The sequence below is a fragment of the Myotis yumanensis genome, unplaced genomic scaffold (assembly GCF_028538775.1).
Source record: "Myotis yumanensis isolate MYYU_CA2020_CCGP unplaced genomic scaffold, mMyoYum1.0.hap1 SCAF_4, whole genome shotgun sequence".
NCBI classification, from domain to species: domain Eukaryota; kingdom Metazoa; phylum Chordata; class Mammalia; order Chiroptera; family Vespertilionidae; genus Myotis; species Myotis yumanensis.
The window spans coordinates 65,864,907-65,877,298 of NW_027223755.1; the positions used below are offsets into that span (position 1 = coordinate 65,864,907).

The 12,392-nt window shown below is 45.2% G+C and overlaps 1 protein-coding gene across 2 annotated transcripts in view; it reads right to left on the reverse strand.

The window, feature by feature from the left end:
• Positions 1-17: 17 nt before the first annotated feature.
• MCC (MCC regulator of WNT signaling pathway) overlaps positions 18-12,392 on the reverse strand; it is a 299,306-nt gene continuing 286,931 nt past the window's right edge. The window contains exons 17-18 of one of the 2 annotated variants that reach the window (XM_070412466.1): positions 6,456-6,578; positions 18-4,995 (exon numbers count right to left, since the gene is read on the reverse strand). In XM_070412466.1, coding sequence (XP_070268567.1) covers positions 4,815-4,995; positions 6,456-6,578 — 304 coding nt within the window. In that variant the 3' untranslated portion in view covers positions 18-4,814. The remainder of the gene's footprint in view (positions 4,996-6,455; positions 6,579-12,392) is intronic. The other variant, XM_070412467.1, reaches the window with a different exon arrangement.

A 12,392-nucleotide genomic window follows, 5' to 3' on the forward strand; every position in this document is an offset into this window, starting at 1 on the left:
GTTTACTTTGAATTTATATTAGTTCACACAAACACTCCATCCATGCTTTTGTTCCGGCCCTCTGGTCCAGTTTAAGAACCCATTGTGGCCCTCGAGTCAAAAAGTTTGCCCACCATTGTGTTAGACAAACAGTATTATGGAAGGACAGCCTTTCCCTTTAACAAACACAGTTCCAGTACATCATGGAATTAGAAATATTTATTCAGAATATAAGAATGTTTGTAAAATATTATAAATGTCTCTGTATAAATAAATGGAGATTTTAAAAAACAATTATATATCAAAGAACACAAAGTAGCTATTTTACAGCCGCTAATACAATGAAAGGCATCTAGAAACATTTAAAGCATACAAATGAATAAATCTAAAAAATTACAAGGTATAGTACAGGGCTAAGTAGCAACTGTCAAATGAGACTTTTAGTACAAACAGTAGAACAATACTGACAAACTTAGTCACATGTGCTTTAATAACTGATAGTACATTCAAGCAGGTTTTTCTAATAGTTCAAGTGGTTTAAAAGTAGCACATTTTCAAATAGGAAACAAATCTCATGCAAAGTAAGTAAGTCTTGACAATGTCTAAGAACTTATCAGAAGTAGTAAAGAAAGGAACATGTTTCATTATCAAAGCAGATTATTAGGGTCCCTTTTTTCACTGGGCAGTCCTAACGTGAACACTATAAGTGAGTACCAGGAGTTCTACAAACAGAACATTTTCCACATGGATTTAATTTGCAGGAAGTGCAAAAGTGAATGTAGACCAGGAACAACTGTGCTTGTCATCAGTATGAATATGGGGGAATTTTGTATATAGCTTGTTCTATTCTGCTGAGCTGATATTTCAGAAGATTAGTGGATCAGTGATTTTGTATCCATCTCGACTATGGAAAGATCAAGTACTGTTGGTCAAGGATAGGGTTATCCAATAGTATTTGTTGTTACTGGAACAGAATGATTTCTTGTCAAGGTCACATGCAAAATCTTAACTAAAATGTAATTGTGTATACGTGAAACTAGCTTTCTTTACACAGAATTTAGCAAAACAGCTGCTATTCAAACTTGTACCCTTTTCCACTTGTATATATTTTAACAGCCACTTAGTGATAATTCTAATTCCAGTTATATGCTTTAGGCTAACTTTTTATATCTGTTAGTAACTACAAATGTAGTCAGGCAGAAAGTAACTTTAAGTGTGTGAAGCAGGAGGAACTGCAGAAGGTCGCAGGTTCAGGGCTAACTTCAACTTGGCCTGTAGACACACGAAGTTTAAATGATCTAGAATAGGATTTGGATAAACTTTAGTGAGAACTGGGAGTGCAGCAAAGGCATAATTTTTGTTTTGTAACAAGTTTTGTCTCTTGCAAAATATTGCCCAGCTTCTGAGCACTAGTAAGTTTGGAAGCCTCAGTGAAAGGTGGAGATTGTATTATTTCTTGACAAATAAGAAATAAGACATTCTGTGGATAAATAGAAAAATAATTACATGATTTTTTAGTGTCACCTATTATAGAAAAAACAAAAATTTTATGTCCGTACCACCCCAAATAAAAACTTGCCAATACAATGATTATCCCCTAATTAAATTCAATGCAAAACTTAACCATCAGAGACCTTGCTCCCCTTTTGGCCTCTAGAAACTAACTATAGCTCTGTTTGCTGCATTGAGAAATAGATGCAGCTATAAAGTTAGTGAACATGATGAAATTTTCACTTTAAATAGTTTCATGGATGAGCCAAACTCCTAGTTATGCATTTTGCATGTGACTCTGAGGCTCCTGCAAAGTACTGCTCAAGAGGAAAGCTCAGAAGGGCATGCACCTCAAAGGAGAATTAAGCAATTATGTTTAACTGGTACTTAATTTTTTATTGACATAATATTTCCAGTTTCAAGCACTGGATATTAACTTCAGAAACCTGACATGCCAGCAGATGAGAGTGAGTATGAAACAGTTAATTACCTGCATTGGCAATGCTGAGACACCTCGTAATACCTCTGGGGCTCTAGGGCATGATGAGTGCCAGTTGTCTGATGACATAGATATTTAATCATGAATAATTTTTGGTGAAAGTCTCAAAGAGGAATCTTACCACTTACTGGAGCACTTGGGGCTTGGCAGACATCAGATATAGTTGGTAGGCCCACATAGACGTTGATGGGTACTACAGATGGAATTCTCTTAGCTGATTTTTGCTTCCATTCAGCAGTGGGTGGGAACTATACTCCAAGAAAACTATGAAATGGGTCTTTTCTTCCCATACCCATTGCTCTAAGGGACAAAGACTGAACTCTGAACAGAGAAGGTAACTGCCTCAAAGGGTAAGAAACCACTGAGAGAAAACAGTTTAGATAAAAAATACGAAGATCTAGTTTTTTAAAAAAATCTCATACAAGTTAGAATTAAGAACATTGTTTTACTCCTGATGGAGATGGTAATATAAACCAGCTTCTATTTAGGAAGAATAATTCAGGTTATAAAAAAAGGAAAATTACCCAGGCACCTGCAATCATTTAATTATCAATTCAGTTTTAGTAGGCCCCACAATTAGCATAACCAAGTGCCTGTTGGTTCACCTTCAAAAAGGAGTATTTGAAAAAATACAAGGAAAGGAAATCAACTGTTTAATGATAGCTTTTTTATTCTACACATTTATAAAAGTAAGTTTTACTGGGGAATAGTTTCACCTACTCAGCACATATTTTAAAAGTATTATATTGAAGTATAAACTCAGAATGAGGCCAGGTAGTTTCAGTAATACAGGGGCTCTTAATGGAAGAGCTGAGACCTGGTTTGGAGGGGTTACATGACCTAACACTAAAAGGATGGGTTCTCTGCTTTAACTTGGAGTGAGAATGGTAGATGGGCCAGCAGACAGGACTTGATTCCTGTGTCAGAAAGCCATGAATGCATGCCCAGTTTGTTTAGAGGAGGACATTCCCCTAGGCAAGCTGGAAAAATGGAGAAAACAGATTTTTGGACATACTTTTCAGCCAAAACATTTTCCTTGTGACAACATGAAATTTTACCCAGAGTAAAAATTGATTTTTAAAAATCACAAGAACCAGCAGGCACTTTCTTAGTGACCTAAGCACCCACAAGCTGGTTCTTCCAGACTGATACCAGTTGACTTTTTTTCAAGGTTGGGCAGTCTCACTGCTTACCTGAGAAAGTTGGTTGCTTTTGGGATAAAACTCTGCCCTCCAAGGTTGGGGCTAGTGTCCTTGTCCATTGTGCAGAAGGCTGAGGACCTTGATTCATGCTCTCTGAAAACAGACATTGAGCTTGGGGATGCAAAGCAAAACTGTGGCATTGGGGTGGGCCTTAGGTACTACAGAAAGAAAGTGAAAGGGTGAAGGTTACAGTAGGAAAGGAATGATGAATTTAAGATGGAAGCCTTTCCTGAAAGAATTCAGGTACTTTGGTCCTGCCCTGTCACCATTTTGCTTGAGATTTAACCTGTTTAAGAACCATAGGCTAACTATCACCAAGTCTCGGGGGAAGAAAAGGAGGCTTCAAGGACCATTTCCTCACCCCTGCCCTTCATAGCCACGGGAGCGGAGTCGAACTGGCAGGTCAGTAGCAATCTCTAAAATGGGTGGGATCAGCCTGCGAAACTTACCTGCTCAGGATCCTGGCTCATTCCTTTAGAGCAGCGGTTCTCAACCTGTGGGTCGAGACCCCTTTGGGGGTCGAACGACCCTTTCACAGGGGTCGCCTAAGACCATCAGAAAACACATATAATTACATATTGTTTTTGTGATTAATCACTATGCTTTAATTATGTTCAATTTGTAACAATGAAATTGGGGGTACCACAACATGAACTGTATTAAAGGGTCGCGGCATTAGGAAGGTTGAGAACCACTGCTTTACAGAAATTAGAGGCAGGTCCAGAGCTACATATAATTTGTGGATAAGCTTTGATTCATGCAAATAGCAACTATGTAGTGCCCTGGGGTGGGTGGAAAGTACTAAAAATGCTCCTCTGCTGTGAAAAAAATTAGGTAAAATTTTAGTTCCAATACACGTGTCAACAGGATTCTGTCAGCACTAAGCCTTGGCTATTAATAAGGCTCCACTTGGTAGGGGCAATACCTAAGTCAGAAGAGAGCTCCCTACCTCCACGATGAGAGCTGAAGGCGATTTCAGTCTTCCATACAGAATTGTTCAGGCACAGGCCTGCTCTACCTATAACTTCTTATCTGGGACTGGAACACCTATCTGCCATTTTCCTGTAATCTGCCTCCCAGAGCATCTCTGAGTGATAGCCTGTATCTTAGAGTTGACACGTGGGACTTGAAAATCAAAGCCTTCTTGCAGTAAGCAAATCTTCTAGATATGTAGACCCTTCCCACTCCCCTGTGTGTGTCAGTTTTTCCCTGGAGAATGAAAGAGGAGAAATTGGGGGATGCCAGAGGTAGGGTCACTATCTGCCAAACAGAAGGAAAGAGTGGAAAATCCAGAAAGACAAATATCTGGGACACCACTGATGCAGGAAAGGTGGGAGCATGACAAAGCCAGTGCTGGAGGCAGCAGCAAGGCCTGCTGAGCATGGCACACAGAGCGGGTATTTACATGCGGTCCATGGGCCGGTAGTGGAGGAGCAGGATCCTTGGGATGCTGTCTGTACAGTGTCACGAGGGATGCTCACCTCCAGGGCTGAGTTCACGGCACTCCATTGTTCAAGTGCTGACCTACCTGCCAACTGTCCTTAATTTTCCCAACAGGTACTCTGTCACCTGGAGCTCTTCTCTCTCCGGTGACCTGCTATAGTTTAGCTTCCACTGGTAGGACTTTGGTGCCCGAGTGCCAATTAAAGTGAAGTTTCATTGGTGTGTGGCCTGGAGTTTTCCTCCTCCAGCAGAGCTATTCTTTGCTTGAGCATCCTTACTTGGGTCTCATGTCTCTCCACCATGGCCATCATCTGAGACTCCAGCTTCTTGAGTTTGTTTTGATGCTTCTTCTTTGCTTTCTCATAGGCAGCCACCAGGTTGCTATGTGGGAACAGAAGGGAATGAGATTGAAGACTCACCTGAGATAGCACTGAGACACACACACACTATCCTGTCCCCTGGGTAGCCAGGTCCAGTCAGCACTGCTCCGAAGAGAAGGTCACTCAGCCTCTCAGTAAGAATCTGAAGTCAAGTGGTTAGTATTTCAACACTCACGGCCATCATCTCTTGGCTTAATCATGACTCATTCAGCTCGACTGCTAGAGGCTTGTCAGTAACAAATTAGCAGAGATTTAAACAATCCAAACTAGCCACATCCAAAGTAAGCAGAAAGGGAGCTTGAAGTCCAGAAGTCATTTAAATACAAATACTTCGTCGTTCATGGCTGCCTGCAACAGACGGTCAAGTGTACGCTACAGGAAAGAGTGCCTCACATACTGTAGACCAAGAACCTCACCTGGGATGAGGGCAGAGTGGCTAGACAACTTCCTGTTATTCTGTGGACTGGTGGGATTCAGAGCACTCAGGCCAGAAGCTAATGACAGCCAGGCAGAGTAATACAGGCCTCTGGTCCTCCCTGGGAGCCCATGAAGAGAGGGCAGGTTGAGCCCAGGGCTAGGTAAGTCCTGGTGCCCTCTGTCCAAAGCAGCACCCCATGTGCATTCAGATTCTTTATGTGTGGCCTGAAGACTGATTCCCCAAATTTCCTGAGAGCCTTTTTTGGGAGGGGGGCGGGGGGGAAAGGGGGGTTTGTGAGGTCCTATAGTTTCTACCTACATTCTGTGAAGCTGATTTTCTTGATCTATTTCAAAACAATATGTTGCCAAGAGAAGCAGTTGTGAGGTTCTAGCTGTCTTACATTAAACCAGATACTAGCGATTTGCAAAATTGTAAAAACAGTACCATTCTATTTTTTGTAAAATAAGTTTTTTAAATAAAGGCCATGTGTGTTACAGGTAAATAATGTATTTTTTTAAGTAAATGAATTAATAAAAACTTAAAAAATTTTGTGTTTTAGTTTCTAAAATGAGAAATGTCATTAGATAAATAATTATAAGGACAAAGCTCTTTGAAGTCCTCAGTTTTTTATGAGTATAAAGGGGTCCTGAGCCCCAAAAGTTCGAGACTGCTGTCTCAGAGCAATGCTTCTTAAAGTGTTCCCACTGGGTAGTAAATAAAAGGTCTGGCGCCAATTTTGTTTGGAAAACATTGGCATAAACACAAATAGGTTTTTAAAAAATTGCATGCCTTCTCAGAACTTTCCTGTCTGGAGTAAGAGGGGACAGACCACACACTTTCTGTGCTGCATTTCCCAAACACTCTTGGCTTAAGGCCTTGACTTTACCCAGCATTTCTCAGGTTTCTGTGGGCAGTGGTACACTGTGCCATAGGGAAGACCAGGCTCTAAGAAGGGCAGGCAAGGACTTGCCATTCTCAAGTGTGGCTCCCAGTAATTACGGAAACATCCTCCCTGGTGTGAGTTCACAAGCGAGGGGGTTTACCTGTTGGCTCTCTTCAGGTCATTCACGAACTCCGCTGATTGCTGGTGGCGGATTTCACTGCTCTTGGTGAGTCTTTCCAAGGCACTCACCAACTCTTGAACTCTGGACTTTAATTTCTTTTCTCTGTCAAGGAGAGAGCATGCCAAGAGTAACTTGAGATGATGGAGGTGGCTACTACCCTGGAAGTGTTTAGCCTGCCAAGTCAAGAGGTGGTACAAAAAGGAAGATAGTACTAGAGGGTGGAAGAGTTCCCTTTCCCCTCAGTGCAGCCAGAACACCTCACTGTACTCCTGAAGGCCGGTTTGAGCCTGCTTCCTTTAATGATAAGGCCCTTCCAGGTGGAGAAACTGAGCTAATCTAGAAGTTCCCTGTCTCAGTCTCCACACCCTTCTTTTCCAAGTGTCCTAAGCGTATCCTGAACCTTTCAGATTCAAGAACAGAAACCTCTGCTCTGGGCAGCCTGCCATGGACAAATCCCGACTCATTGAAATCAACATGATCCTACCTTGCAAAACAAAAAGGTGGAGAATTAATATTACTCTCATTTCAAAGGTCCTTGTTTCCCTTGAAAGTATTTAGATTATATTTGCACTTTCATTTGACTCCCCTGTCTCCTAAGTTAACTGACTTAACCTAAGTTAACTGCCTCTATCACTCAGTGTCATTGCATGGTGTCACGAGTCACACCATACCATGACTTGGTTTATGCATTTGAGCTTCACAGGTTCCCCACTGGCATGCAGGCTCTGGGGTTGCAAGGATCTTACTTGTTTTGGTTCCCCATGTGTCCCCAGTGGTGAGCACCATGGGGGTGGGGGGGTGGGGAGAGATAGGGGAAGGTGGGTAGCTTCTCAGTGACAATGGTTAAAACCTCTTCAGAACAACTCACTGAAGGTATTGGTTCCCTGGAGCAAACTAAGAAACCAGAATTTATGGAAGAAAGTCCTAGAAAGATCACTGTGAGTGTGAGGAACGTGAATTAGCATGATCATTTTGGAAGGCAACTTGGCAGTATCTAACAATGAAAAATGAACACATCCCTTGGCTAAGCAACTTGATTTCTAGGAATTTTTCTTAACAGAGGTAATATAGGTGCTGAAAGACACGAGATCATAGTTGCATTCACTTAAGCATCCTATATAATAAAAGCCTAATATGCTAATTGTCCGGTCGGCCATTCAACCAATCAAAGCATGATATGCTAAGGCTGTTCAACCGCACACTATGACGTGCACTGACCAGGGGGCAGATGCTCCAACTGGTAGGTGAGCTTGCTACTGGGGTCCTGCTGATTGGGACTGAGCCCTCCCACAGTCCCTCCCTGGCTGGCCAACCTCCCCCGTCTCTCCCTGGCCCTGATCGTGCACTGGTGGGGTCCCTCGGCCTGACCTGTGCCCTTTTGCAATCTGGGACCCCTCAAGGGATGTTGGTGAGCCGATTTCGGCCCCATCCCGCAGGCCAGGCCAAGGGACCCCACTGGTGCACGAATTCATGCACCGGGCCTCTAGTTGGCTATAATAGCTTTTGGGGGGAGGGTGGACAGGCAGCCAGGTTAGGGTATGTCTGTACCACTCTGCAACCTAAAAAAGTGCAGATCGAAACGCATTAGCATGGTGTCTGATAAATTGTCAAGTAAAAAGGAAGAGTTCTATTGGATGCCATTTTTGCAAAAACACTAAAAATCTGATGTACTAATAATAGATCAGAAGGCTAAACAACACTCAGCAAAGGTTAATGCATAGAAGAGGGATGACAGAAAGCTTTCATTGTCCACTCACTTTTGCATTGCTTGACATTTTTATAAGTCAGGCTTTTGTCAAGTATGTGAGCTCTATGCTTCCTGTAGGAGGGGCAGGGAGGTGACCTGGGCAGGAGGACCCAGGAGATGGTTCAGTGGTGCTCTAATCTTACGTTTCTGCCTCCAGCTACTATCAGTGCCAGTCAAGCTTCCCAAACATTTAATAGAGGAATTGCAACACAAAACCCCTGGCCTGCTTTGTGAGTGAGGTTGAAGGGGAAAGATCTTTCAAAGTGAAGCCAGGCCACCAGCCCCTCATCATTCTCCAGGGAGGCCTCCCTCCCACCAAGGACCCCCACAGAGCCTTGCAGCAAAGTGGGTCCCACCTGCCGGGGAAGGCAGGTTTCTCGGGCCCTGGCAGCTACCAGGATATTGGGTTGCAATTCCTACAGGAGTCTGAGAGTGGCACTGTTTCCTACCAGAAGGGTGACAGGTGTCTAGGGAGGATGTCTCCCTCCCTCCTTCCTTCCCTAACCATTCTCCTTAGCCTTCCCGCAGGGCTGAGGAAGGTTAGAAGAACATGAAAGATTTCCCCCCTTCCCTCTGGCTAAAGTAATTAAAATAATTTAAAAAAACAGGGAAGGGTTATTTCTCCTGCATTTTGTTACTGTTTTGATTCCTTTCCATTCTAAAGTTGATTAATAGTGCAAATGGAACAAAATTATGACAAGAATTAAAAATGTCCCCATGAACTCAATAAATTCACAAGAAAATCTGCTCAGAGCAATACCATTATTCTCTACCCCCCCTCCCTCACCCTCCCTTCCTTGGTGACATCCATATCCCTGCCCTACCCTGCATACAGGGAGAATATGGGACCCCCAGCTCCCCAACAAAACAGGGCTTCCTTCCCTAGTACCCAGGCCGCTGAAACACCAGAACTTAGGGAGGCCCAGAACTCGGGGAGGCCCAAGAGGCCCTCACAGATGCTGCCCAACCCCAGGTAGGGTGGCGGAGGGGAGCCATTGCTGGGAGCTGAGAACTGCCTCTATAAGAACTCCCTAGGCCTCAGGGATGGGAGGGAACTGCTCCTATGAACTATGGGACAGAATTAGGATGCCAGTTAGCTATAATAAAGCGTAATATGCAAATTACCGAACGACCGAACAGCAGAAGGATGGTCCGGACGACCTTCCAGACAACCACGCTATGACATGCACTGGCACCAGGCCAGCCAAGGCGGGTGTGATGCGATTGGTCGGGGGCCCTGCCATCACCCCACGATTGCCCTGCAGAGGGAGGCCCAGGCTAGCCAAATGATCGCACCCCATGCCTGTCGCTCACAGAGGGAGGCGACTGGTGACGGGGAGGGAGGGGGGGAGCACCGCACAGATGGCAAGCAGTCTCAGTGTGGGGGGCGGGGCCAGCTGCAGGCTGTGTGTGTGTGAAGGAAAGCCCCGATAGGCCCTGATCACCAGCTAGGCCTAGGGACCCTATCAGAGGGGTCCCAGATTGTGCGAGGGGCACAGGCCAGGCTGAGGGCCGCCCCCCCCCCCCCCCCCCCGCCGCCATGCATGAATTTTGTGCACGGGGCCTCTAAAGATACAAAGGCAGGCTGACCCTCACATTTAAACCTCAAATGCGGGCTACTTTATCTGTTTTCCTTTGAGTGAGGCAGGAGCCTGCAGTCAAAGTCCTGTCCCCATTGTTGCTCATTTGGACTGAAACAAACACTAAACTACTGAGACAGAACAGCTCTAGACCCACAGTAGGGGTGGGCATTTGAGCACTAGAAATGTGGTGGGTCCAAAATGGATGTGCTGAAAGTACAAAATCCACACCGGGATTTGAAGATTTAATACAGAAAAAGAAAAGACTAAAATATTGCAATAATTTAAAAAATACTGATTACATGTTGAAATGGTAATATTTTGGATATATTGGGCTGTTATTAAAGTTAACGTCACCATTTCCTTGCAGTTCTAAGTGTGGCCATTGGAAAACTTACAATGACACATGTGGCTTGGAGTGTTTTACTAGCTCCAGAGCACTGTTTACAGTCACAGTACTGGGCGCGTCCCTGGATTCCGATGCAGTAGGTTTGGGCTGAGGTCTAGGAATTGCAGTTTAAGAAGTGCCCTTGATGATTCTTATTATCAGGCAAGTTTGGGAAACTGGATGGGTCTGTGGATGAGCTGCATGTGGTCTTGGAACTCCGTCTATGGGCATGATTACGCGCACGGGCACACTTTCTACAGTATGAAGTACAGCCTTCCTCGGATTCTCAAAGGACAACCTGGGTAGGAGCCAGAAGCCTGCTAGTCCTACGTCGCTTTGGAACCTCAACCATTCATGTCCAGTTCTGTCCGGTTTCTAGTTCAAATCTGCTTGGCCTTCAGCTAAGGAAGAATCTGTTGAGTATGTCCAGATAAGGTAAGAAGCCCCCAAAGAGCACTTCCACAGGCTCCACAAAGATGAGAAAGTAAAAATTAAACACACATGCTCCATCTGCTCCCTCGATAGTAACACATTCATAAACCGTTTTCTCGAATGCCCAGAACTGTGTGATCCCATCCTCACCTCCCTGCTTCTTTACTCCCAGTAGTGCAGGCACGCAAGATACACGCCTGTATCACCAAGTACAAAGACAGCCCTGGACCACACTATGACCAGGCACACCCACATCACCAGCACGCACATGATTTCAGGTACAGGTGATCCCGCTCCACCAAAAATGAAGGTTATTTCTGGTCACAAAAGGTCCTATGAATTTTACTCTAACCACACAGACAGGGAGGTGCTTTTCTTTCTTTCTAAGTGAAACACGATTTTAGGCAGTGGCGTATACACAGGGGAGGTGAGGCAGACTCCTGGTGGGAGCCTGCACGTGATGAGAAAAACCAGGTGACTTGCCAGTAAAGTGAGCTGGGCAGGACACCGGGCCACACAGACCTCTGCGGCCGGCCATGCTGGTCATTGTGCCTGGGGAGCCTGGAGCGGAGCTCTCCGAGCAATCGGGGAGGAGGTGGCACTCTCCCTGAAATAAAAGGCCAGCTGCACTCCTTTAATCACAAAGTCCAAATGAGCAGCTGGGGGAGTCACCAGGGCCAGAGCCCGGGCTTGATGAGGTAGTGAGCGGCTCGGCAGCCACCAGGAACCTCTCAGAGTTGCTGTAATCAGACCAGACCGCAGGGAGTCACAGCCATGCAGCCACAGGCCTGGAACTTCTTAGCAATTGTTCATTACACGGAATTAGTCACTGAGAGGATTGTCTGCATGTGCAGTTCCTCTTCCTCACTTCCTTGTACCTGTTAACCCTGCCTGGCTCTGTCTCCACTGAAACTGCTCATGAGGTGACCAACGATCTCGGCGCTGCTACATCCAAAGTTTCCACTGTCCTGAACTCCCCGTCGGGCCGTCTCCTCTCCCCGAGCATGGCTTTCCTCTGGAGTGCCTGGGTTTCCTGTGTCACTGCTGTTCCCCAGGCTCCTGCACTGACTCCTCGCTCTCTGCTCCAACCCTAAATACTCAGCGTATGGAAGACCTGGGCTTGGACCATATTTTGTAGCTTACTGTTTCTTCTCCCCATTCCCACTTATTTTTCTAAAAACTCCTAAATCTTTATCTCTGGCCTCTCCTTGGCCTCTGGACTTGTCTATTTGACATCTCTGCTTCACAGGCATCTTCAATTTAACACATCTAAGGTGGGATTCTGAGATGTTCTCCCAAATCACTCTGACTCCCTTGTTAGCAAATGGCAACACCATTCGCCCACTTGCTACACCTGTTGAGTCAGCCGTTGCTCCTCCCTTGCCCTGGACCTCCTCATCCATTCAATAGCAAACCCCACTTACCAAAACTCCACTTATGCTACAGCCACTCAGGGGCCATCATTTCTCCCCTGAGTGACCACAGAGCCTCCTAATAGTTTCTCGTTGCCTCTTTGCATGCTAGTCTGGTTTTCACTGAGCACCCAGAAGAACTTTTTAATATGACAACTGCCCTTCAGTGCCTTCTGCCTGCAGCTGGAATGAAGTCTGTGGTCTTACTTTCACCTATAAGGCCCTACATGACCTGCCTCCTGCCTACCCAGGTTTTGGCACCCTCTCGCCCTTGCATGCCGGAATGCCATCAATTCTTAACACACTGAGTTCTTTCCCTCTGCGTGGAATGTGTTTCCTCCATTCAGCTACGTTTCT